The sequence below is a fragment of the Sorex fumeus genome, unplaced genomic scaffold (genome assembly GCF_029834395.1).
Source record: "Sorex fumeus unplaced genomic scaffold, SorFum_2.1 ptg000072l, whole genome shotgun sequence".
Lineage (NCBI taxonomy): Eukaryota > Metazoa > Chordata > Mammalia > Eulipotyphla > Soricidae > Sorex > Sorex fumeus.
Genome location: NW_026606129.1, coordinates 46,566,655 through 46,593,969, shown reverse-complemented (window position 1 = coordinate 46,593,969; position 27,315 = coordinate 46,566,655). Strand labels below are relative to the sequence as shown.

Genomic DNA, 27,315 nt, shown 5'->3' with positions numbered 1-27,315 from the left:
AGTGCCTAGGGCTGTTGAACTCCAGATACTTTTTCCAGAATTAAATCAGACTCACCCAGGTAGCCGGGACTTGTGTCTTACCTGTGTTCCAACCAAATTAAATGTGACCTAGGGCTGGCACCACTACCCAGCTAGTGCTAAGTGACCTAGCCAGGTGGGAGGTGTGGGCGTATGGATATAAGCAATGAAGTTTCCATAACTCCTAAAAATAGATACTCTCTTTATTGACACACACCATCTCCTTAGTCACATTTGTTACCTTGTTGACTAACTCTTGTTTTGCGGTTAAGATCTCAGTTGCCAGGTGAGACTTTTAGAGAGGGATGGGAGGTTGTCGAGGAGGGGGTTATAAAGGTCAGGGCTGCTTTATAAAAATGAGAAGGTTGGTGTGAATGAGTCGAGAAGTCGTAGACCTCTTTGAAATTCTTTCTTTTTTTAACTCTTTTTTTTTAAAACACAAATTTATTATCTCACAGTTTCTTTCTTTGGTGGTGGGGGGGGTGGGCATGGGAAGGGTGTTTGAGTAACACCCAATTATTCCCCTGACTCTGCACTCAGGCATTGCCATATGGGATGCCATATCAAACCATATCAAGCCATATTGATACCATATCGAATCAGGGTCTACTGCATGCAAGACGAGCACCCTACCCCCTATACTATTGCTCTAACCCTTGAAATTCTTCATTCCACTGTGAGATGACAGTACTTTGAGATACCCCATCAGAGTAGCCATCAAGATTCACAGATAATTGACACTGTGGGCTGAGTCCCCCACTGCCTTTCAAATTCCCCAGGGTCTCAACCATAAGACTCTTTTTGATACATTGCCTGCCATTCCCTCTTCCTCTGGCTGTCTTATTTTCTCTTTTAAGGTAGTACTTCTCACTTTGTTTTGAAAGACTTCAAAACCAGGTGCATAGAAGGGTGTCATGAACTGTTGACCTTAAAAATAATAATCAATGAAGCTTCCATGGTAATGAAATACCAGCATTAAAGCCAGGTGATCACTGTGCTTCAGGTTTCAGCTATGAAGGAGGAGGTAGGTTCAGCGTGCCCTTGGAATGCTGTTGAACGTGTTGATAGGGAAAAAAAAAGCAGTTTAAAAGGTGGAACTTGGCACCAGGCCCTAGAAATTGTGAAATGATCCTTTGGACTAGGGAAAAGTGGGGCTGGAGAGATAGTACTGTGGGTAGGGCGCTTGCCTTGCATAGAGCTGACCCTTTGTTGGATCTCTGGTACCCCAGATGGTCTCCCGAGCATGGCCAAGAGTGATCCCTGAGTGCAGTGCCAGGAATGAGCCCTGAGCACTGCTAGGTGTGGCCCCAAAACCAAAACAAAAAAGAGAATTGAGGAAGTCGGTGATGTCAAAGCACTGTTCTGTTGCAAAGGGCCTCCCTCTGGCTCTAGTGAGTCCTGGAACCACTTGGAGATGCCCATCAAGTGATCAGGGTTAGGGGAAGCAACTGAGAACTACATCTCCTAAAGCAGGAAGACAGACGTCAGAGCCTGCACTGGGCGTGATGGGAATGGAGGCAGTTAAACTCCCCAGGTGAGGAGGGTCCTTTGAGAACCATGGTCACCAACCCTCATGCAGCCAGGGAATGGAGTGCCCTGGTGGGGTCCCCAGAGATGGCACTGTGGATGGCAAGGTGGAGCGGCAAGGGAACATGGCATATCTCTGACCCAGAATTTGTGTCCTTTGTGACTGTGTTTCAGATTGCATGTCAGGCCCATGTCCTTTTGGGGAAGTGCAGCTTCAACCCCCCACCTCGACCCTGCCCACCCTCAACAGAACGTTCATCTGGGACGTGAAAGCTCATAAGAGGATCGGCCTGGAGCTACAGTTCTCCCTTCCTCGCCTGCGGCAGATCGGACCTGGGGAAAGGTGTCCGGACGGAGTCACCCATTCCATCAGCGGTCGCATCGATGCCACTGCCGTCAGCATCGGGACCTTCTGCAGCAACGGCACCGTGTCCCGGATCAAGATGCAAGAGGGGGTGAAGATGGCTCTACACCTACCCTGGTTCGTCGACAGAAACGTCTCTGGCTTCAGCATCGCCAACCGGTCGTCGATAAAACGTGAGCTCCCTCTTCCCTCCCAGTCTTGGCTGAGGCTGAAGCAGGCAGAAGAGATGTCTGAGTTTCTTCCGATTTTTTGTTTGTTTGATTGATTGATTTTTTTTTTATTTGTCTGATTCAGTCTGAATCCCCAAGATTAAGAGTCCCCTCTCCTGGCAACCATGAGGTCACTGACTCCTAATGTGAACCCACTCTGGTCAATTAATCAGGCTGGCAGGGAAAGGGGAGGTGGCCCTATGAGGGAGCCTGTTCTTCATCCTGGATTTAATTGGTAGTCATCGGGGCGGAGGGCGGGGGAGAGAGGAAAATCACCAGATAGGTTAGCAGCCCTGTCTTCCTTGGCCTTTGTGACTATGAGGTGTGCTTTCAAGAAAAGACATAGAATTGGCTCTACAAAATGACTTTGATTACTCCATTTCTGCCCCTTTGCCCTGGCTTCTCTCCTTCACATTTTCTTACATTGTAGTATGTGCTGGATTCAGCTCCCATTAGCTCACCAGAACAAACCTTCCTTAAAACATCAAGAAATTGAGGGAGCTGTGGTGAGATAGAGCTATTAACATGTGTTTCAATTTCATGAGCTTGCAATTAAATGAATTAGTTTGGAAACAAACAGTAATATATACTGGAACCTCCTGGCTCTGACAGCATTTTCCCATCATCTTGCTTAGAGCTACGTGAACCCTCTCTATTTGGGGAAATCTAGGGGGGGTGGAAATCTAACTCCTGCCAACCCCGGGACCCCCACAGTCAGTCTGCACATGTTGGCAACTTGAAATCAGTGATGGTCAAGAAAGTGGGCACAGGGGGCCGGGGTGACAGTACAGCGGGTAGGGCGTTTGCCTTAAATGCAGCCGAACCAGGTTCGATCCCCGACATCCCATGTGGTCCCCCTGGTATGACCCAAAAAGAAAAAAAAGTGGGCACAATTTAGGGTGTTTTTTTTTCTTTCCCTAATGAGTCTGTTATTAAGTATTTACTCACACACTACTGAGGCCCTGACTCCCATGGGCATCTCTCTCACCCCAGCCCTCCGGCAGGGTCTAATCTGTTCTTTTCTATTTGGGTTCTACCCCCGACAGGACTTTGCATCATTGAATCGGTGTTTGAGGGTGAAGGCTCAGCAACACTGATGTCCGCCAACTACCCAGAGGGCTTCCCCGAGGACGAGCTCATGACCTGGCAGTTCATCATCCCTGCTCACCTCCGGGCCAGCGTCTCCTTCCTCCAGTTCAATGTCTCTAACTGCGAGAAGAAGGAGGAGCGGGTGGAGTACTACATCCCCGGCTCTACCACCAACCCGGAAGTGTTCAAGCTGCAGGACAAACAACCCGGGAACATGGCAGGGAACTTCAACCTCTCTCTGCAGGGCTGTGACCAGGATGCCCAGAACCCAGGGATCCTCCGGCTTCAATTCCAGGTTTTGGTCCAACACCCACAAAATGAAAGCAGTAAGTGCCCGCTTTGCTTTCTCCCCGCCCTGCAGCAGCTTCTCTCCTTCCTGGGGAGTTGACTTAGGCTGAGGTCAGTTTCCTCCTTCTCACCTGTTGCTTCTCGAAAGAGCACCTGGACTCTGAACCCTGTAGTTTCAGCAAGTGCGTTGCTAGGCATTGAGGCAGACTTGTTGGTTGAGTAAGTTTCTGTCTGCCATACCATTTCAGCGCCAGAAGTCAATAGAAATTCGCATCCCGGGAGCTGAGGTTTTTTTGTTTTTTTTTTTTTAAATGGAAACCCTGGAAACAGTTCCTTCTAGGGCTCACGTCTTCTCCCTACAGGGTAAACCCGGATGCTGGCAGCACTGACAGCCGTGATAATGACGAACACAGTTCTATCGGCTGAGTGCCCCAAGCCACGGGTGCCCACTCTATGCCCATCCCTGCGCCTAGCACCCATGGGCTCAAAGAATTCTTATTACCGGCGTAGAGGGGTTAGAAAATAATAATCAATTTCAGCCTCTGAGAAACCAGAAAATTCAGAGCAGATGTCACTCTGGCCCTGTTGCACTTAGTCTAGGAGTTGAACCGACTGAGAACCCAGAGCGAGCATCCCCATTGCAACTGAGTCCCACGCAGGTTGGTGGGAATCGGGTCGCCTCTTTCTCCCCCACGTTTGCCCAGGTCCCATGAGCGTGCAGAAGGGAGTTGGCTGAGGTGAGGTTAACAGTGAAAGGGGCACTAGGAACCAAAGTGATAGGACAGCGGCTACGCCATTTGCCTTGCAATGCGGCTGATCCGGGTTCAGTCCCTGGCACCCCATATGGCCCCAGAGCCCAGGCGGGAGTGATCTCTGCTACTGGCATAATGGGGTTGAGATCTGAGGTTGGGAAAACTATCACTGTATCACTGTCATCCCATTGTTAATCAATTTACTCGAGCGGGCGCCAGTAACATTTCTATTCGTCCTAGCCCTGAGATTTTAGCAGCCTCTCCTTACTCATTTTTTCCCAACGATTGGAGCTCTTTCAGGGTCAGGAGAATGAGACCCATTATAGTTACTGGTTTTGGCATATCAAATATGACATGGGTAGCTTGCCAGGCCCCACTGTACGGGCAGGATACTCTCGGTAGCTTGCCGGGCTCTCAGTGATATATATATCACTGTATATATATATGGAAAACTATAGACATGGAATTTGATCATGACTGATTATAAGGTTGCGTGCTATGAATAACACTGTCACGGTAGCACTGTCCTCCCGTTATTCATCGCTTTGCTCGAGTGGGCACCAGTAATGTCTCCATTGTGAGACTTGTTGTTACTGCTTTTGTCATATCGAATATGCCACAGGGCGCTTGCCAGGGTCTGCCGTGTGGGCGGGATACTCTCTGTAGCTTGCCGGACTCTCTGAGAGGGACGGAGGAATTGAACCCAGGTCGGCCACTTGCAAGGCAAACGCCCTACATGCTGTGCTGTCGCTCTAGCCCTGGTGCTATGAAAAAATTTATAAATCACAGTACCTCAATAAAAAAATATTTTTTTAAAAAAGAGGGAGCACCAACTCTCAGGGGCTCCCTCTCAGGGGTGTAGGTGCCAGATCACCTCCTTAAACTTTGCCCATTGGGGGCCTTGCTGACCTCCCCAGGCTCTGGGGGGGAGGGGATGTCATATGGGTCAGACGGGACAGGGATGAGTCCCAGGAGGCTGTTCCTGGGGCTCCTATGTGAACTGGGAACTGAGACACAAGTGGCTATGATCCGGGACGTGGCCGACACCTGTGCTGAGGGTGGGTCTGTCCTTGTGATTAAGAGCCTTCCCTTCCCAGAAGCCGACTGAACCAGGCTGAGGAAAAGAGTGTAAGGGCGCATGCTGAAGGTTTCTTGGTGTGGGGCTGAGAAACATCGGAAAGGGGAGGAGCTGCCCAGCAGCTGCCTTGGGGTGCCTTACCCAGGGGGAGCCCAGCTCCTCAGGAAGCAACCCGTGGTGACCCCCAGATCCCTTCTGACTCACAGCTCCTAGGGAGAAGGCTTGGCTCTGTGCCCATCCACACATTCTCGTGATTCCACCCACAAATGTATAGTCTGAGTGTTGAAAACCTCCTGGAAAGGGGTTTGGAAATGGAGATTATTTGAGGGTAGGTGAGGGATTTCAGAGAGGAGGTGAGGAAGGGGAGGGAGTGCAGGGGAGAGGAAAGGGAAGGAGGAGAAGGAGGGAGGGGAGGGAGGTAAGAATGGGAGGAGAGGGAGGAGAAAGAGAAAGGGAGAGGAGGATGGGAGTGGTTCCTCCTCCCCTTCCTGGTGGAGCCCGACTCTGTGACTAACTCCATTTCCTGGAACATCAGCTTGGCTGATTTCTAAAACTGATCAAACTCTAAAACATGCTCCGACAGGCACCAGGCACGCCGGGCTTCTATCTGAGAACAGTAGAGGTGTGCTCTGTGGTTTAGTGCAGTGGGTTTTGGCCGCTACTTTTGCGCGGATGTGGAAAGTTTGGAACCCCTGGTGTAGAGGGAGGTGTCTCTCGTTGCCATGACCTTGGTTGGGGGGCAAGAGAGGTGTTTCATTTTCCAGGGTTGCTGCTTGGCAAGCAGGAATGTCACTGGGGATAAAGTTAGACTGGGCTGGACTCCCCAAGCACTCGCATCTCCAGACAGCTCAGTCCTGGCCCTTTAAACCCCTTGTTGACCCTGACCTTTGAGGAGTTGCCTGAAGCAGCCAATTGCCTGTGCCCACATGCATGTCTGGCCCCCACAGCTATGTGGGCAGCTTGCTGTTTGGCAGAGCCTTTCCCGGAGCTGGCCTGCTCTGCCAGGTTCTCTGCTGACTAGGTAACCTCAGGCAGGTCACTTCACCTCGGGGTGACTCAATTCCTCACCTTAAACGAAGGATGACTGGCCTGCCCGGAGGGTGAAGAGGTCACCAGGGCCTAGCAGGTCATCAGCACACTCACTCTTGAAATTACCCCGCAGCGTTTCAGGTCCAGGATGGGAGATGAGATGAGAAACACCCAGAATTTATCTTTCAAGATGAACAGTCCTATCCTAATAGGATTCCAGTGGTCTGTGGTGGGGCAGCAGTGGGCAGCATGCCTCTGGCGGCCAGAGGCACAGATAAGAACCTTCTCACACTGCCCTTCACTGCCCCAGGAAGGAACTCTGTGTTGTCTGCCCCATCTCATCGCTAGAGATAAGAGCAAAGAAGCTAAGGAAGCAGGGAAGTTTCCAGAGACCTCATCTTAGGGTTTGAACTCATGCCTGAAAGTGCTGGTCCCCTCTTGACTCTTCCCTGAGCCAGGTCAGCATCTCTTGCCCCTAAATCCACCATCCTTTGCCCCCAACAGTAGGAAATAACTGCCCAGCTAGAAGCCAAGAGCCCACGCATGAGTGCTCTGTGGGGGTTGTGCACCAGGTTCTAGTTATTTATCTGCATAGCTTGCCTCTTGCGAAATTCTTCCCCACCAGGACTCTCCCTATAATATTCCTCTACTCCCTCTGACACCAACATTTCCAGCACATTCAATGTATCGAGTAAATCCACTGCCTTACTCTCAGGAGGCATCATCTTGTCTACAGGAGTCCCATCCAAGGCACAGTCTAGGAGAAGGGGCTGAGGAACAGTGTAGAATGGGGGCACCCAAGAGAGTGGCTGCTCTGGGAGGGAGGAGTATCGGAAACAAGAGCAGAATGGATAGACGTTCCACCAAGCAGAGTAACTGTGGAGAGCCAGAGTTTCGGCAAGAACAAAAGGGAGCCATTGGGAACATCCCGCCAACCCAGACCTCCTCATTCATCATCCACAACAGGACCAGACCACAGTGCAAGCTGGGGGGGGGAGGGGACGTGGTTTCCATTTGTAGACAGCAACATCTGTGTAGACTGACGTTGACTAGAATTTAACTATCAGGCTTGAAAACCCTGCTATCAACCTGTGTCTGCAAGACAAATATCAAATAGGCTCAGACTAGACCCAGAGAACTCTGGCAGGGAATGTCTTCCCGTGGCACATGCCCACACACATCTTAGCTTGCAGGGCAAGTCATGTGCCAGTTGCCCAAGACCAGGATGTACTGACCAGTGTGTGAGCACTGATGGTTAACACCACCCCAAACCTGCATCTCAGTGGTGGCCGAGAGCTCCATAATGGAGCATTTATTTGTCTCCATGAAACAAATCAGTGCTCCTTGATGCCTTCTTTTCCCTTATTCTTCATTTTGTTTTGTTTGGGGGCCAAACCTGGCTGTTCTTAGGCCTTATTTTCGACTCTGTGCTCAGGTATCACTCCTGGCAGGACTCAGGGGACCATATTTGGTGCTGGGGATCAATCCCAGGTTGGACACATGCAAAGCAAGTGTCCTACCCACTGTACTATCTCACCAGCCCCTTCTTCTCCCTTCCTGAGGTAGCACTGTACTACCCAGTCATGCCTGTTATGGTGACACTTTTGTTTCTGGGAGATGAAGAAAATAATTTTGGTCACATAGAAGTCTCATCTAATGGTCACAGTTGCAAGAAAGCTGCTCTATTATCACAAGCAGACTGTTTATAGAATATTCTACTATATTTTATCATACTGATCAAGGAATCCTCTCTATTATTCCTTCTAGCTTCTTTCTGGTAGCTATATTTACTTACCCTCAAAATACCAGACTATATTTTCAAAGCTATGGGTTTCTGGATTATCTTGAATCAAATAAGGTGAGTGGATAGCACTCTCTTGCCATGTTACTCTGGGTACTTCCATTGCCTGTTCTGAGTAATAGCTGGTTTTGCAAGCACACTGCCTCTCAGACTTTCATAAATCCCCAGAAGGCATCTGTAAATCTTAGCTAAGTGTTGACACGTTTTTGTTTAGTGATGGTGTTCTGATGGACTTACCACATCTTGTGGCCTTCAACTTATTCCCACAGAGCACATTTTCAGTTTATACTGAGATATATCTGTCTGGTCTGAGAATATAAATCAAAGGGTGAGTGCATGCTTTGAGGCCTGGTTCAATCCCTAGCACCACGTGGGCCCGTGCCAGGAGTCATCCCTGAGTACCACTGGGTGTGGCCAGAAAAGGAAAAAGAAAAGATATTCCTCACTGGTGGAGGGATAGGTATTCAATAATTGATGACTGAAACTCAAACATGAAAGCTTTGTAACTGCATCTCACGGTGATTCAATTGAGAAAAAAAAAAGAAAGAATGAAAAGATATTTCTGTCTCAGATAGTGATTCCCAGCATCTGTGACATCAAACAGAGGTAGCCTTTTTTCCTGTCTGGGGCAGGGGTGATCTGTGGCACCTCAAGTTCCAATGTTTCATTTTGTTCACATAAAGAAAACAGCTGAAGTGTTGTAAGAGAAATTGGGATTCTTTGGTGGCAGAAACGTTTTCAAGTCACAGCTCTGTCCCTTAGCAGAGTGACCTTGGCAAAACATGGCCTCTGGGTCAGCCATGTTTCCCCTCTCAAGGTCAGGGGATGGACAGGGGAACTAGCCCATGGTGGTCACTGTCACTGTTCTAAGATTCAGGAACGTGACTGGGGAGGATTCACATTGAACGCCCCACCCCCATGAGAGGGGAAGGCCAGCTTCTCCTCTCCATCCTGTTTCGCCTGCTAAAGTCACCAATGCAAACAGCCCTCAGGCAACATGTTGGTGCTCTGTGTCTACACGTCCAGCAGGCCAGCCTTCCAATAGAGAATGCAGAGTACAGAAAGCGCATGCCTAGAATGTTTGAGTTTTGCAACAGTTTGTTTTTCAGGGGGTCCAGGATCCTCCTGACAGGTTCCACCATGAGAGGTCTGTCTTGATCTGAAATCAGAAGTGTTTTTCCCAGCTAATGATACACAACGGGGTTGGGCTCCACTTCAGGGGTGTCTCATTCCACCCAGTGTGATTATTACACAGTCACTTTCACAGGAGAGACACATTGCCAGGCCCCAGTGCCATTTCATACATTCTAGGACAACCAGAACAGCAAAGGCCTGGACCACTCAGTGATGGAGAGAATGAGGGACCCTGAGCCTCCAGGAGCGTCCAGCAGCTCAACTCCTCCTGGTTGACCCTGTGGCAGCTTCTTCTGTAAGTTAAGCTTACTCCTACCTGAAGTCCAGAAGTTTCATACCCAAGAGAAATGAAACCTCTTGGTTCTTCCAAAATATATAGAAGACCATGCACAGCAGACGAATTAATGAAAGTCAAAGATCTGAAGCAACCTAAGCCTTTGTGAATAGAAGAACAGAGTAGCAGATACGGTATTCTCAACGTATGGGATGTTGCTGAGCAATAATTAGGGGAAAAGCGAATGATATCCACAGCAACAGGAATGAATATTGAAACTACTGAGGAGCTGGGGGTACATATCTCAAGTGGTAGAGCAGAAGCCTTGCACGCGCAGGCCCCCCAGGTATAGCCACGGTGACCTTTGAGTATACTCCCAGGTCTGACCACTGCTCTCAAAGGGCTGGAGAGCTTGCTTTGCATGAGGGAAGCCTGATTCAATCCCCAGCACCATCAACCAAGCACTACTGGGAGTGACCCCACCCCCACCCCAACATTTAGTCAGGAGTAGCCTCTTAGCACAACTGAATGGGGTACCCCTGACTAGCCAGCTGTTGTGACTCTGGACGTTACTTTACCTTTCTAAGCTTTGGGGGAAGTTTGGGAGTGACACTGGTTCCTGCAGGTAAATGTGTGTAGGATAACACTTTTTCTCTTTCCTGCCTAGCCTTAGGTAGTTTAGGTTTATTGGGTGCTCCCATCACAGTGCTCCCATTCCTCTGTGTTTATTTGTAACTTCTTTCTTTGTGCTCTATTGACTTGTGAATATTTTCTCTTCTCCCTAAGTCCTTTGCATGATTTATTCAGAGCAATGTCCTTTTTGTATGGACACAAGAAGACAGCATATGCTATGCTTTTGTAATGTAACTCTCAGTGATATTTTCCTCCTGGGCATCTGTTCTCTCACCTAAGCCTCAGCTGCCCTTACTTCCTAGCACCCCCACAGGCAGGGTCCCAATGAGGAACTGGATGGAACCAGGGCAAGCGGTAAGCTTTGTGCTACCCTGGCATCGAGATGGGCTTGGGCAAAGCGCCATAATGCTTAACTATAAGAGCTTGGTCATGTACAAATGCTGTCATGATCCAAAAAGTAGTAACTAGATTCGGACCCTGCTAGGGTTAGGAACGATTAATCTGGCCTGAGCACTGTAGTCTGAGTCTGTGGCAAGATGTTCCCAGGAGGGCTGCCCTACAAGCCTGAATGTTATCTCTTAGTGTGACCATACAAAACTAGTATTGATGATGATAGAATTATTGGACTGAGGAAAAGAGAAAAACACCTTAAGGGGCATTTTGCTCTTGGGCAGTCAGGAAGGGCTTTGGAACACCCTAGGTGGTGTTCCTTTTGAACCTGGTGGGCCCTCAGGAAGGGCTTTCTTATGCTGATTTTGCTACCTGACTGAGTGCGGTGTCAGCCCAGAGTGTGAGGAAGTGGGAGAGTCTAAAGAGTTGGAGAGAGAGAGCAGGGCAGCATGATGAACCGTGGAGAGGCTAGCAAGGGGGACCGAGAGAGAAGAATGTAGAAGAATACAGGAGCAGGCACGTGGAGAGAGAGAGCCCAGGCTGCAAGATGGAGCGCCGAGAGATGAGTGGGAGAGACAGAAGGAGGCAGAATTAAGAGGCAGTGAGAGACTAGAATGGGAGGCTCAGAGGGACTCCAGCAGGCGCATGGGGACAATGGAATAAGTGGCAACTGATCAATCAACCCGGCTTGTCACTCGTTTCATCCACCATCTGCCCCATGGCCCAGGCCGCCCCGTCTGGGTGAGTGGCCCAGGGCAGCCCGAAACCCGGGCGGCTAGGGGAAGAGTCATTGGGGCCTCTCCCTGGTCGCCCCTCAAAGATTTTTTACAATTGTGAAGACAAATGTTAAAGCCCAGTAGGAAATGAGCTTAATGTGGGTCCAGGCATTTGAAAAGCGAACCATTTTCTCTACCAAATCACATTTGAGTGAGCAACATTAAAATCCTAGCTCTGGCTCTGATGCAGCTTATCTTGTTCAAGTGCTATGATTATTAGACTCACGGGGAAACTTACCTAGAAACAGACAGTAAGAAGTAAAGAAAAGGGGCTGGAGCGATAGTACAGCGGGTACGGTGTCTGCCTTGCACGTGGCCAACCCGGGTTCGATTCCCAGCATCCCATATGGTCCCGCAAGCACCGCCAGGAGTAATTTCTGAGTGCAGAGCCAGGAGTGACCCCTGAGCATAGCCGGTGTGACCCCCCCCCCCAAAAAAAAAAGAACTAAAGAAAAGAGCTGGCAGGTATCACCACTTTGCCCCTTTTCCTGTTGTGTTTCTGATTGAACCCCCTGGCACCCTGTTTAAAAAGAGCAATTCCATTCTTGATGTGGGTCTGGTGACCAGGAAGGAAGAATCCTAGCAAACCCACAGGTGGATGTTGAACTTACTTGCTGTGTTGTATGCAGGGAGGTTGAGGGATCTGATGAGCAAACCAAGAACACCCTTGAGCAGCAGAAGCAGCACCACCTGCAGGCACCTTCCCAGTCTGATGGCAGAATGAATGAGGCAAAAAGTGACTGGTTAGGCCTTCAGGCAGTGGCATCATCAAGTGAAACAACGCTTTTTTAAAGCAACCCCATCTTCTGAAGAGTTGAGGGACTGGAGCGATAGTACAGTGGGTAGGGCATTTACCTTGCATGCAGCCAACCTGGATTTGATCCCCGGCACCCCCTATGATTTCCTAAGTTCCTCCAGGAGTGACCCCTGAGCACAGAGCCAGGAGTAAGCCCTACACATTGCCAGGCGTGGCCCCAAAACAACAGCAGCAGCAACAAGAGTTGAAAACTATTTCTAGAAGGCTAGAGAGATACACTACAGTGGGCAGGGCACATGCCTCGCCATAGTTGATCCAAGTTGGATCCCAGGTACCACTTACAGTCCCCTGAGCACTTCTGGGAATAATTCCTGAGTTCAGAGTCAAGAATAAGCCCTGAGCATCGCCAAGTATGGCTCCAAAACACACAAACAAAAAGCACACACAAAAAAAACCCTCCTGACCAACTATGCTGGCCCCATTTCCAACGCTTCCTCTCTCCTTCCCTCCCTCTTTCTCTTTCTCTTTCTATCTCTCTTATAACCAAAGTTATGAATTTAATAGTATTTGTTTCTGGTTTTTTATTATACTTTCTCTTCATCTCTTCATTTACTTACGTAAGTATGTTCATATAGAAGGAGCTATTTTATTTATTTCACTTAAATAATCACTTAAAATAAATATTCTTAAAATACATATTAAAATAAATTAAATAAAATAAATATTTTATTTATTTATTTTTCTTAAATTTTCTTAAAGTTTTCTTAAAATAAATTAAATAAAATAAATATTTTATTTAATTTGTTTTTCTTAAATTTTTATTAGTGAAACACCATGAGGTACAGTTGTAGACTTAGAAATTTTTGTGCTTGGCTTTCAGTTATATAATGATCGAATACCCATCCCTCCACCAGTGCCCATTCTCTACCACCACCAGTCCCAGTATCCCTCCCACCCCCCCATCCCCCCATCCCACCCTACCTCTGTGGCAAGGCATTCCCTTTTGTTCTCTCTCTCCTTTTGAGTGCTGTGGTTTGCAAAAGAGACATTGAGTGGCAATCTTGTTCGGTCTGTAGTCTACTCTCATCACGCATTTCCCATCCGGAGAGGAACCTCCCAACACCCTTTATTTAGTGCTCCCTTCTCTATCTGAGCTGCCTTCCCTAGCGTGTGCGGCTGTCCTCAAAGCCATGGAGTAATCCTCCTGGTACTTATCTCGGCTATTCTTGGGTGCAGTCTCCTATTTTGTTACTTTATGTTCCCCAAATGAATGCAATCTTTCTATGTCTGTCCCTTTCTTTCTGACTGTTTTTGCTTAGCATGATACTTTCCATGTAGTACCATTTGTATATGAATTTCATGACTTCGTCTTTAGAAGGAGCTATTTTACTTTGGAGATTTTGTAAGCAAATGGTTCCATATTCTATATATGATTGTATAACTCTTTTGGTTTGGACATCACATCCAGCAGTGCTCAGGGCTTACTCCTGGCTCTGTGCTCAGGGATCACTCCTGGTGGTGCTTGAAGGACACGTGTGGTACCGAGGATTGGACCCATATGGGCTGCTTGCAAGCACCCTTACCCACTGTGCTATCTCGCTGGGACTATCCAATTGCTTCGCTGTTCTTCCTTCAGCTCAGCCTTAAACCACTGAATGGCATTTGGCCTGTGGTTGGCCACATTTATGATGATGATCCCAATAAGCTAGATCACTTCACCTAGGTGTGTAGTGGGCTATGCCTTCTAGGTTTATGTGGCAAGAGTGTGACGTTCACACAACAGAATCCCTAAGGACACTTTCCCTCCCCTATCTGCATTATTCAGCAGTACATGATTGTTGGTTTAGATTTCTCCCGTCTTGTTAACTGCCGTGTATTATTCCATTCATGACTGTTTCATGGTGTACCTGACTGTTGCAGCACTGATTGCTTCTTTGTTTACCAGGAGGACAGGGTGACTCTATCCCCATGTCATGTTGCCGGGGTTCCCTTTTCATACTAATTCTCAATTCCCTATGGCACAAGTATCCCAAACTCCTGCTAGAACTATGGAGAGCACCTGCTTCCCCACAACCTCCAGTTGATCTGATCAGACTCAATGTTACCCTTCTGGTTGGCAGGAAGCATTGGTGCACTCATTGCTGTCTCTGGTGCCGGTGATATAAAAACTCTGCATATGTAGTAATTTGGATATTTATGTTTCCTTTTCTGCATATTGCTCTATCATCCTCTATGTAATTCTGTTTTTCCTAGTAATGATTTATGGCTCCTGCGATCAGATAGAGATGCTCAAATTTCTTTTTAGATGTTATAATTTGTATTTATTCCACATCTATATGAATATCCTCTTGGTTTCTGTTTAGTTCACTGCTTTGAGGTAGCAGTCTAATTTCATTCTTTTACTTCTGGGAGAGACTGACTTCTGGCCTGGCCTACGGAATAGTTCCTCTTTTCCTTACTTATTTCTTACTTATGGTACAATAATACCTGTGACTCTCTCCTGTCTCTGAGTCCTCAGTCTCTGCAGTAATTTCACACTGCTGGGAATTAAATATCTCTGCAGTAATTCCACTGCTCATGGTATTTAAATAAATGCTGGCGAATCTCATGTGGTTGACTTATTATGCAGCGACTGGAGGTAATGAATATTATAAAAGATTTATAATGAATATTGTAAAAGATTTGGGAATGTGAAAACCATGTAACAAAATAAGTAAAAACATATAAAGTAATAAGTAAAAAGATGAATATAAAATGTTACATAGACTTTAAGTAGGAACAAGGACTGAAATGAACTAGAAGGATAAAAGGAGTTTAATAGGAAAGTTAATGCAATTCATGTCTTTCTTTTTACTTATTTTGGTGGGAGGCACCCCCAGCGGTGCTCAGGGAGTACTCCAGGCTCTGTGCTCAGGGGTCACTCCTGGTCGTGCTCTGAGGACCACATGTGGTACCAAGATTGAACACTGACCTCCTTGCATAGTATGCATGTTAGTCCTCTGCACTGTCTTCTGAACCCATCTGTATCTTTCTGTTTAAAGTTATTATAACAGGAGCTGGAGTCATAGTACAGCAGGTAGGGCATTTGCCTTGCACACAGCTGACCCGAGTTCGATCCCCGGCATCCCATGTGGTTCCCCCATGCACTGCCAGGAGTAATTCCTGAGTGCAGAGCCAGGAGTAACCCCTGACCATTGCCAGATGTGATCCCAAAAAAAGCAAAATAAACATTTTTTTAAAAATAAAGTTATTATAACATTGTTTCTATAATGAGATTTCCCCAGCATTCCCCATTCAGAGGCCTGGTGTGACTCTATGCCACTCCACGGGGCCCCTGCTACGCTATTCATAACACCTGCCTTCTCTCTGTGGTTCCAGATAAGACCTACCTGGTCGACCTGAGCAACGAGCGAACCATGTCGGTCACCATCGAGCCGCGGCCCATCAGACTGAGCCGCAAGTTTGTCCCTGGCTGCTTCGTGTGTCTGGAGTCCCGGACCTGCGGCACCAACATCACCCTGACCCCAGGCTCTAAACACAAGATCTCCTTCTTGTGCGATAACCTGACCCGCCTGTGGATGAATGCCGAGAAGACCCTAAGTTAGTGTTTGTGGGGTCTTCTCGGTGGGGGGCCTGGGGAGATTGCAGCTATCAGGATGAGGAATATGCTTTGCAGTGACAGCTTAGCACAGGCAGCAGTGTGGTCCTTGCCCCACACCTGCCTTTCAGTTCGGCTCTCTGGAATAATCCTGCCCTCGGATTTCCTCCCAAAGCCTCGCCTGGTCACTCCCTAACATGCCCCCCACACTTTCACTACATCCTTCTCCCCGTGGACTAGAGCTTGCCAAACTTTGGCTTCCTTTATTTTTTCTCCCTTTATCCCTTAGCTATGACAGACAGGTGCTGATTATATAACAAATAGATCAGTGTTCACCTTCCTGCTGGGCCACCAGGATCTCTGCCATACTTGCATCTTGCCAATCTTGAGGTCCATTTCTGCCCAGAGCCAGCTCCCCATGGATAGGACAGCAGAGCCCCAAGGAGGGAAAACAGTTCTGCCCACAAGGCATTTAGCATCCCAGAAGCAGATTCCCAGAAGAGAGAAAAGAACATTTGACTCTAAATACTCATACAAGTCAGTCGACTAGCCCATAAAACAGTAAGAACCTGAGTGAGCAGGCAGACTAGAATGGAGTCTCTGGGGGCCAGGAGTAGGGCGGAGAGGGTGGGGGAGACCAGAGAGCCAGAGGGAAGCCCCTGACCCATCCACGTGCCTGCATGGCCAACACCACCACCTCTTTTCCAGGCTGCTTGGACCACCGGTACTGCTCCAGGAAGTCCTACTCACTCCAGGTGCCTTGGGACATTCTCCAGCTGCCTGTACAGCTGCATGACTTCTCCTGGAAGCTGCAGGTGCCTGAGGACAAGCTCAGCCTGGCACTGGTACCGACCCAGAAGCTACAGCAGTACACGCATGAGCGGCCCTGCAACACTAGCTTCAGCTACTTCGTCACTAGTACCGCCCCTGGTCAGAATCTGCATTTTGGTTCCTTCTGCTCCGGAGGCTCCATCGAGCAGATCCAGGTGAAGCAGAACATCTCCGTGACCTTCCGCACCTTTGCCCCCACCTTCCAGCAAGAGGCGCTTAGGCAGAGCCTGACCGTGTCCTTTATCCCATACCTCAAAGGTAAGAGGCTCTGGGGTCTCCCACCATGTACTGTTGTATTCATTGTCAGTTTCCAGAGATGGCATAGAGGGACTGGAGAAATAGTACAGTGGGTAGAGCGCTTGCCTTGCACGTGTTCGACCTGGGTTTGGTCCCCAGAATCCCTTATGGTCCCTCAAGCCCACCAGGAGTGATCCCTGATCACCAGAAGTAACCCCTGAGCACTGCTGGATGTTACCTGAAACACCTCTCTCCCTCCCCATACAACGCCCCCCACAAAACTGCAAAAAAAAAGAGAAACGATTCTGGCAACAGGAGGCCCTGGTTGGGAAGTGGTCGAATAAGTAAACAAGTTCCAAGTTATTTTTGGAAACAGACAAGACACAAATGAGAATGTGCCTCATTTCCCCAGTCCTGGATCTTTAAGGTAGTGACAGAAGATGTTTTATGCACAATTCAGAATGCAGAGGAGGTGAAGAAATTGTAAAGCAGACCAGGGTGTTTGCCTAGCATGCAACCAACCCAGGTTCGATTCCTGGCATCCCATATGGCCCCTGAGCACTGCTGGGTGTGGCCCAAAGACATGTGTGTATGGGTGTGTGCGCGTGCGCACGCGCGCACGCACACACACACAGTGTTCAGAGAACAGTTCCATTGCATTAGAGACCATTGTAAAGTTGACCACTGTCTGTACTATACTGTACTGTCCTCTCGTTGTTCATCGATTTGCTCGAGTAAAGTTGACCAAGATCTTTATTTGAGGTTAACTAGGTCCTTTGTTGTGGACAGGAAGGCCATCATCCAGCCCTCAGATGAATTATGGTCAGGCCAGGCTGACTGATGTTGACAGGATTAACCAGAGAAACTCCTTCTGGGGAGTCTTTGAAAATAAATAATACTCATTCTTATCACTGTGAGATGATGGCCTTTTTCAGGTCAGGAATGGGTTCACTGGTGTATCAGAAGCACTCTTGGCCTTATAGCTACAGCATTTATAGTGATGGTGACCTCTAGAACCAAAGTTGATTATCTCCCTGTCCCTCCAGGAAGTCGTGAGCTGGTGAGTGTCCGTGAGTTGGGAACCTCCGAAAGGCCGCTGCGATGACCATTGGTGTAGCCAGCTGTGCTGGGTTTTACTCATTGTCTTGTTGCTATTGTTGTTGGGGTCTTTTGTTTTTGAAAGACCTGAGTGTCTCATCTGACCAAGATTCTACTTCCGTGCTGACCAGTGCAGCAGCCACTGGCCACATGTGGTGATTTCAATTTCAGTTAATAATAAGGAGAATGGGAAATTCTATTTCTCATCACACCATGCACATTGCCGGGCTTTGACTGATAGCTGTGGTGGTGGCTGCTCCCCAGTGCCGTGTAGATGTTGAAACCACTTTCCTTCATCACGGAGACTGGACAGTGCACTTGGGTCCTTCCCCCTCGCCTTTGCCCTCCACAGAGGTGAAACCCCAACTGTGTGACTTCTCTTTTCTTTCCTGCAGATGAGGGTGTTATCACGGTGACCCCAGACACGAAAAGCAAGGTCTACCTGAGGACCCCTAACTGGGACCGGGGCATGCCGCCCCTAACCTCAGTGTCCTGGAACATCAGCGTGCCCCGGGACCAGATGGCGTGCCTGACTTTCCTCAAGGAGCGGAGCGGAGTGGTGTGCCAGACAGGGCGCACCTTCATGATCATCCAGGAGCAGCAGACCCATGTTGAGGAGATCTTCAACCTAGAGGTGGACGCGTTCCCCAAGCCTAGCTGCTACCATCGCAGCTTCTGGGTCAACATCTCCAACTGCAGCCCTGTGAGCGGCAAACAGCTGGACCTGCACTTCTGGGTGACGCTCACCCCGAGAACCATGAGTAAGAGCCTTCTGCAGTCCCGAAGGGACATCGGTGGGCCACAAATCGGAGCAGGCTGAGGAAGTGAATCCGAATACAGGCTTTGGGTCCTGGCTGTCTGGACATTCATAATGCTGCATGGCCAGCCGTGTCAGAACTCAGTAGCTTCAGAATAGTCGTGTGCCACTGCACGTAGATGAACCAGGCAGTTCTGCATAGCGCAGGGCTCTTCAGAGCTTACCCTCCCTGACACCTCCCAAGCAGCAGGCTGGCTAAAGGGCTTAGTGATCCTGGCAGGACACTCTCTCTCAGAGTCCAGCCAAGAGCAGCTGTGATAACCGGGCTGAGCCCCCGGTAGAGGCGGAAAGAGCCACAAGAGACTGGAGAAAATACACAAGTTCTTCTGAGGCGTAGGTGAGGAGCTCAGCTGTGTGAGCTAGACAAAGGCACTCCATCTCTTGGTGGGAGGAGCTGCAGGGTCACATCATAAAAGACATGGTTGGGGGCTGGAGCAATAGGACACAATGGCCATTTTGTTTGCTCACAATCCCATGAGTCAGGAATCGCAACAGGGCACAGTTGGTGGCTCATCTCTGCTCTAAGATACTTGGAGGGTGGCTGGGATAGCTTACCTGAGATGGGTGTCTTGAGCCCCGCTGCCAGCTCTTGACTTGGTTCCCTGGCTTCTTATCCCCGATTCTCCCCATGGCCAATTTGGGCTTCTTTTCAGCATGCTCTCAGCACAGTCAGACCAGCACACTGGCTGGCTTCTCCTGAGAGAGTGCTCAGGTGTTAAACCAGGCCGAGATCTCCCCAGAGGAATCACACAAAGACAAGTTGTGATGCAATAAGCAAAGGGTCTTTATGGGCTAGCTCGAGCTAGGGTCCAAGTCTCATCGAATGCAGTGAGTGGAGTCTTGACAAGGACCCTGACTCCAAATCACAAGCAGTTTATATAGGGTTCAGAGTTAATAGCGGTTTATATACTGATCTATTTTTAGCATTGCCCTGTTACAACAGTGGTCAGCAATTAGCAGGTACCAGTAACAGTTTAGGGTTCTTTCCAAGAAGGGTACGGCGACCCCTCATGACTGGCCAGATCCAACTACCCAGTTTCTTTTCTAGGTAAATTGCTGAATTAGGAGTTTACCAGAAACTGCAAGTCCTGCTCTGGGGAAACAGAAACTGAGGTCTAGTTGAGACTTAATGTTAGCTGCAGCTTGTCATGGTATCAGTTTCACCCTCACATAAGCTTGCCACCACTCCTCTCAGAGGTTAGGCCTGGAATGGACTGACCAGACTCCAGAGAAAGGAAATTCGGCTCTCCCAAAGTGAGGGGCAGGGTGGGAAGGAGAGCCTCCTGCAGCCATGACTCTCAAGATAACTGTCTTCTCTCTCCCTCACAGACCTGATGATTGTCATCTTCACTGTGGTGGGAAGTGGCGCCTTATTGCTGTTAACCCTTGGACTCGTCATTTGCTGTGTGAAAAAGAAGTAGGTGGACACTCCTGGATGCCTCCGGCCCATTTGACACTCCAGAATGAGGAGTCATTCTGGAAATAACTTTGTCCCATTTCCAGGAAGCTTAGTGCTGGATAACATTGCCAGAAGCAAGTTACACTTAAAGAAAGGAAAATTCCCTTACCTGGGGTGGGAAAAGAAACCCCCTCAAACCAGGAGACCTGTGTGGGGCCGAGTTGGCCTTATCCCAGCACTGTCTGAGGAAATGTCCACTGCCTTCCCATCAGAGTCTGGGGAATAGTCCAGCTGTGGGCCTCAAAGGGGATCCTTGGCAGAATTGTCTGTGGGTCCCACCAGGCCAGGCCTCTCCCCATGCACCATCCCTTTTCCTAAGGGAAACTGGCACATGTGGTCCAGCTGGTTCTCCCGTTTCTTAAACTGTCCGTGATGTGTGTGCTCAGAGGCCTTCAGACAAGCGTCAGAAAGCCAGCCCTGTGGGCAAGAGGAAAGCCCAGCTGCCTGACCCAGCCTTCAATGCCACCCCCTCAGGCTGGCAATATCCGTTTTATGAAAACAAGGTGCTGACCTCTTTTATTCAGTACAAGCTGCCTCCAGATTGTATCAGTTCTGCTTGTATTTCTGATGGAAGCCATGGAGAGAGAATCTTTGTTTCTTTGTATGATGGGATCTTCTGAAAAATGTACACACACATTTTTATAACATTTTGTTTGCTCACCAAGCCATGAGCAAACAAGTGAAGTTGATCAGTGATGAGAGTGTCTAGGCACATCTTATTGGGTGAGGAAGGGCCAGCCTGCCACGAGCCCTTTCTGTGTGAAACAGAAGTGCAGAGTGGTGGGCAGCAGAACATCCTATTTCTTGAGTGAGAAATTTCTAGTTGGAGTGGGCAGTTGGTGGGCAGCTGAACGGGACGACCTGGTACTAGCTTCCTCATCGGGAGGGTGCTGGGTCCAGGGTGGGTCCAACTCTCACATCTATCTCTAATCCCCCAATTTCAGCCTGAACACAGCAGCCCCCAGCCTTGCCTGGGGAAGGCCACCCGCTTTGGTTTACCCCAGGTAGGATCTGCAGAGGGAACAAGGTCTTTTGAACTTGTTTGCTCCATCAGTGTTTCTGTTGGAGAGTCTGTTAGGCACCAGAAACCAGGCAAGGCACTGGGAATACAATAAGACATGGTTTCTTCTTCCTTTTCTTTTGGGGCTCAAATGAACTAAAAGAGCTTCTGGAAGGGCCAGAGTGATAGTACAGTAGGTTTGGCATTTGTCTTATACACAGCCAACCCATGTTCTATCCCCAACATCCCATATTGTCCCCTGAGCACCACCAGGAGTGATTCCTGACAGCAGAACCAGGAGTAAGCCCTGAGCATCCTCCGGGTATGACCCAAAAGCGAAAAAAAAAGAAAAAAAAATTCTGAATAGTAAAAGCACTGGAGAGTCTCAGAGAGAAGACTTTGGAACTGTTTTACTGGCCAGAGAATCAGTGTTACAAGCTAAAAGTTCTGAATTTATTTTCATCGCCCAGAAAGTACAGTCAGTTCCATGATTAGTGACTCTCTAGCCTGCGTGCTGTGGGCCTATCATATCCATTGGGGTATTGTTCTCCATCTGAATCTCTGGTCAGCTCCCAGGCTGTCTTCCCCACCCAAAGCTTTGTTTTCCTGGGCAGGGAGCAGGAATGCCCATCCATGTCCCAGTTTCAATGAGCACTACAAGTCACATGTCATTGGTGGTGTTGAGGAGCTCTGCACACACGCATGAATTCTGTCTTCTTTTGAGATGTTTAGCCCTGCAGCCAGTCACTGCTGAAGGAGCCACAGTCTCCACTGATGCTCAGTTCTGTCCCAGACCCCGTATAAGCTAAGACTTTACTTTCCATCTCGAGTCTCGTGTTATTACCACATAAAATCTAGGCGCTTACCCCCACTTCAGAAAGGGACAGAGAATTAGCTCCGGGAAGGTATCAAGAGAGATGATATAGACGGTGGGCTTCAACAGGCCTCTGCCCGTCTCGGGTGGGCTGGGGTTTATGCTTCCAATAGAAAAGAAGGGCTATTAGATATCTCCCCCAGGATTGCACGTAGCAGCTCTGAAATGCACTCCTCACTCAAGCTTGAAAGATGCGCTCTGTAACACTGTGTCTGCACCTTGATGGTAGAAGGCAGACACTGGTCCCCTCTGAGCCTTCACTGGCTAAGTGGGCAGCTTGGGACAGACTGGTCAGAAGCCTGCAGGGACACACTGACCCATGCCTTAACTTCTCCTTTGTTCCCTTTCTCACAGCAGGAAAAAGAAGATACACAAGGGTCCAGCTGTTGGGGTCTACAACGGCCACGTCAATACCCAGATGCCAATGCAGCCCAAAAAGTTTCCAAAAGGGCGGAAGGACAACGACTCCCACGTGTACGCGGTCATCGAGGACACCATGGTGTATGGGCACCTGCTCCAGGAGTCCAACGGCTCCTTCCGCCAGGCAGAGGTGGACACCTACCAGCCCTTCCAGGGCCCCATGGGAAGCTGCCCTCCCTCCCCACCCCCCTCAGTCTCCAGGGCCCCGACGAAAAAGTTGACCCCAGATGAGCTATCCCCTGAGTCTGAGAGCGAACCTTATACCTTCTCCCACCCCAACAATGTGGAGGCAAACACGGGGACCACAAACATTCCCTTGCTGGATACCCAGGGGCCCGAGGAGCCCACACGATAATGTGGCTGCATGCCAGAGACTTTGCAGAAATCAGGTCCCGGCAGAGCCCTGAGAGCCACCTCGCCAGAGCTAAAGAAGAGGATTGGCCGAAGGAGCAGCTGGTTCTCCTGGACTCCACCAACCACTGCCCCATCCAGGAGGATTCACCCCGTGATGAGACTGATGAGTCGGAAACCATGACTTGTGAGCTGGCTACAATCATCACAATTCGTGTCCTTCTGAACTCAGGCCATCATGGAGGGGAGGGTGTGAGTCACCCCACTCACAGCGTGCCATGGATTTCGGGTTTGGAGTCGGACCTGGACCTATACCGGATGCTAATCCTTACTCCTAGGAGCCCTCACAGTGGGACGTTGCCCAGGATGCAATGACAAGTTTTCTTTCTGTTTTTGCTACTATTATTTATTTGCTCTTCATGTTTAAGACGTCGAGTGGATAACCACACAGCTGTTTCTTACCTGGCACAGTGACATCTGTTGCTAACTTATTGCTGGTGGTTTTTAACTTCTTCCGAACCCCAGAAAAGCCTGAGCTGGTGCCCTTGGACGTGGGACCAGTCTGCAGCATACCCAGTCAGGAGAGGATGTCTGTGTGAGCAGCACTGAGCACAGAGCTGCTTTCCTAGGAGAGTTCTAAGTGTTCTGCACTGGTCATCCACTGCAGAGGGTCCTCTTGGGTCCCCTTATCCTTAAATCCCTGAAATGAGAGCAATTTCTTTTAATTTCTGGGTAGACTTTTCCAGCTGCAGCCACATTTGGGCATTTAAACCAAAATTTGGAGGATATTTTCATCTCCTAAATTTTTTTCCAATGCCCCCAGGAGTGGCCCCCTGTATCGGTTTATTTTGCCCTATAAGGATGGCTGGCACTCCTGGTGGCTTGCAACAACACAGGTTTCTTGTATTGAGGTTCTGGTGATTAGAAGTGCGAAGTGGGTTTCCCGGATCTCAAACCAAGGAGTCGGCCAAGCTGGGCTCCTTCTTAAGAAGCTCAGGGGAAAGCCACATGCTCACCTTTTCCGCTGCTCCAGGCTGCCTGGTTTCCTCGGTTTCCGAGTGTTCCCAGTGACTGGTCATGATGCAGCATTGGTTTTCCAGTGGCTGGTCAGAATACAGCACTGGTTCTCCCCCTTCCCTCAATCTTCAGGGTTCCCACTTTTAGAAAGCCCCACCAGGAACCCAACCTGATCTCCCCAACTCAGGATCCTGATCCCTTTTGCCAGGGAAGAACATAGCGTGACCCATGGGTTCTGGGGCTTTCATTTAGCTTACAGAAACGTTTTAAGAATGAGTTTCTAGGACCAAGGAACTAGCACAGCAGTTAGAGCATATGTCTTGCATGTGTCTAACCAGGTTCAATCCCTGGCATCCTGTGGGCCTCACAAACATTTCTGGTGTAGGGGCAGAAAAAGAGAGAGATTTTTTTTTTCTTTTTGGGTCACACCCAGCGATGCAGAGGAGTTACTCCTGGTTCACGCACTCAGGTATTACCTCCTGGTGGTGCTCGGAGGACTATATGAGATGCTGGGAATCGAACCCAGGTTGGCCACGTGCAAGGCGAACGCCCTGCCCGCTGTGCTATCTCTCCAGTCCTGAGAGAGAGAATTTTTTTAAAAAAAAAAAGAAAGTTGTACATTTAAAAAAATCATATCAGAACTTCTAATATGTGAGGGAGCTATAGTACAGCGCATAGAGCACTTGTCTTGTACACAGCTGACTCAGGTTCCATCCCAGCACCCCATATGGTCCCCCGGGGCTGCCAGGAGTGGTTCCTGAGTGGTCCCTAGAACCAGAAATAAGCCCCAGGTACTGCCAGGTATGGCCCAGAAACCCCAAAAATAATAATAAAAATAAAGATAGAAAGAAGATCAGATATTGGGACTCACCGTCCCCTCACAATCACCAGCTGGTGCTGAGCAGAAACATCTCTTTACCTTTTTGTTTTGTTTGTTTGTTTGTTTGTTTGAAAGTCATGGAGACGGATGATCAATGCCTAGCAGGGCTGCTAGTCTTGTACTAAGGTGGGGATGTTTGGGATCCAGGACCCTTATTAACTGAGAAGAGGGAGTCTCCAGGCGGGTGTGTCTTTCAGGAAAGGTTTTACTCACATACAGCCTAGCTCCCTCGTGTTCCCAGCCTAGCCCCCTTGAGCATGGCCTTTACAGTCCTGGGGTCTAGGAAGAGGTGGACTGCGTTCCAGCTGGTCAGCACACAGCTTTGAACACTCGCCTTGGAAACAACCTCCCCCATGCAAAGCCTCTCCCTATCTCCTGACTTGGTGTCCTCTAAGAGCTCTTGAATTCTTTCCAGGAGCAAGGAAAATTCCAGTGGACTTTGTTTTGTTCCACCGCCCACCATGCTGCCTTTGGCACTTTTCCTCTCTGAAAGGCTGGCCCTGCCCAGCTACCCCTCTCTGTGAAGGATCAGAGACCATGGGGGCTCCTGCCCTCTGCTGAACTCACATCCTCATTGAGAACCTGGGTCCTCCATCCCTCCTGTCCCTGACCCACTCTCTGTGAGGCTCTGGTTTCCTCTCTGCAGCGGGCTGGTGGCCACCCACCCATCACCTTTCCTTCCAGAGACCTCAAACGGATTTCCTAGTTTCACACCTACACCTCCGTGAGCCTGCCACCCCCATGACATCCCACACTATTTTCTTTAAACCAGTTCTGAAGTCAGGCAAAGGTGCATGTGGAAGCCGCCTGGGGACCAGGCGTGGCCCTCTTCCAGCCAGGCTACACTCATATGTTGTGCTTCCTGCGTGCTCACCAGCAAGGCCGCACCCAGCTCTAGTGCTGGGACACTCAGCTTGGGGGAGGAGCGGGCCGAAAGTGTGAGTTTGTGCAACAACTGCTTGGTCAAGGTCAGAGACTGGTCTGTCTGCATCTGCTGCCCTGGAAGTAATTTATTTGTTGTAGATACATTTGAGATAACGTTTTGTTCATTTCCTACATTTTTTAAAAAAATAAATAAACAAATGCACCCCAAAAATGGACTTCCAGTTGTTGAACTGCTTTGACTGCTTGCCCCTGCTTTGGCTCAAGCCCCGCTTTGCCAGCTGAAGAACGTGAAGAACCGGCAGCCTGGGGGCTGGAGCGATAGCACAGCGGGCAGGGTGGTTGCCTTGCATATGGCCGACCCGGGTTCGATTCCCAGCATCCCATATGGTCCCCTGAGCACTGCCAGGAGTAATTTCTGAGTGAATGAGCCAGGAGTAACCCCTGTGCATCGCTGGGGTAACCCAAAAAGCAAAACAAAACAAAACAAAAAACTGAAAGCCTAAGCAGCTGCCATCTTTCTCACTGAAACAGCTCTGCACTGCCACTGGGTAACCAGGAGGCCGGGAAGTGTCAGTTCGATTCTTGTTGAGGTGATACAAGGTTTCGTGTGCTGGCTCCCAATTCTTGCCCCTTGGAGAGACCTGAAGCCCCACCTCACCACTGACCGCAGTCAAGCTCTGAGCCCAGTGCAGGTGCCCCCAACACCAGAACAAAGGATGGGAGGGAAGAGCCCAACGGACCCCAGCCAGTCACTATGCACTTGGCAAGGAGACCCCAGTGCATTGCAGACAGATGCTTCTGAAAGAAGTGCTTTCAGTGACTTGAGAACGTTTTCTCTCAAATCTGTCATTTGATCAGGACTCAGCCAGAATGGCTTTACGTGGTCTCAAGTGGGACTGTCCTACCAGAATCCATTTTCAGGATGATGGGATCACACAGGGTCAAGTTCATGCTTGCTGGGAGCTTGCACTCTTGTCTATAAGATGCTACACACACACACACACACACACACACACACACATATATTCACATGTACTCACTCAGATACTCTCACACATAGTCACACACAATCTCTCTCTCTCTCTCTCTCTCTCTCTCTCTCTCTCTCTCTCTCATACGGTGTTTAGGGCTTCATACAACCATGGTAGCTGGGTTCCAAGAAGCAAAAAGACTCCTGCCCCACCACGGGAGGTGTCAGAGTTTGGAGCCATCTTTAAGTGCTAGAGCAGGCTGCAGAGATAGAAGCCAAGTGTCCGTGCCCTTGACAGCTCTCTCTGGCATCTTTTTGGTTTGGTTTGGTTTGGTTTGGTTTGGTTTGGCCTTATCCGGCAGTGTTCAGGGCTCAGTCCTGGCTCGACACCCACCCTGGCGGGGCTCAAGGGACCATATGTAGTTCTGGAAACCACAAGCAAGAAAAGCACCCTTCTTGCTATACTACTCTCTGGCCTTCCCGCCTGCCTTTGTCCTTCACCCCCTTGTCCACATTTAGGCCATGTCCTGCTTTTCCCTTGCCCCTTCTCAGGCCTCTGGCCTCCTCTTTCTTGCACACAATCCATGCCTTCCAAGTGTCCTCTATTCTATGAAGAAAACACCCCAAATCTTAGTGGGTATCTCCCTGGTGCCAGGCCCACATTTTCAGCCACCCGTTAAAAGTGATCAGTTCCTTATTACTAGTGGTACCTAACATCTGATTACTCCAGAAGTTAATCCATCCCCCCGCTCCCCATTA

The 27,315-nt window shown here is 49.2% G+C and overlaps 1 protein-coding gene across 1 annotated transcript in view; it reads left to right on the top strand.

The window, feature by feature from the left end:
* Nucleotides 1-22,808, top strand: part of CDCP1 (CUB domain containing protein 1) — a 29,184-nt gene extending 6,376 nt beyond the window's left edge. The window contains exons 3-9 of the mRNA XM_056129357.1: nucleotides 1,720-2,082; nucleotides 3,165-3,533; nucleotides 15,498-15,719; nucleotides 16,426-16,806; nucleotides 18,279-18,644; nucleotides 20,030-20,117; nucleotides 22,388-22,808. Coding sequence (XP_055985332.1) covers nucleotides 1,720-2,082; nucleotides 3,165-3,533; nucleotides 15,498-15,719; nucleotides 16,426-16,806; nucleotides 18,279-18,644; nucleotides 20,030-20,117; nucleotides 22,388-22,808 — 2,210 coding nt within the window. The remainder of the gene's footprint in view (nucleotides 1-1,719; nucleotides 2,083-3,164; nucleotides 3,534-15,497; nucleotides 15,720-16,425; nucleotides 16,807-18,278; nucleotides 18,645-20,029; nucleotides 20,118-22,387) is intronic.
* Nucleotides 22,809-27,315: the final 4,507 nt, after the last annotated feature.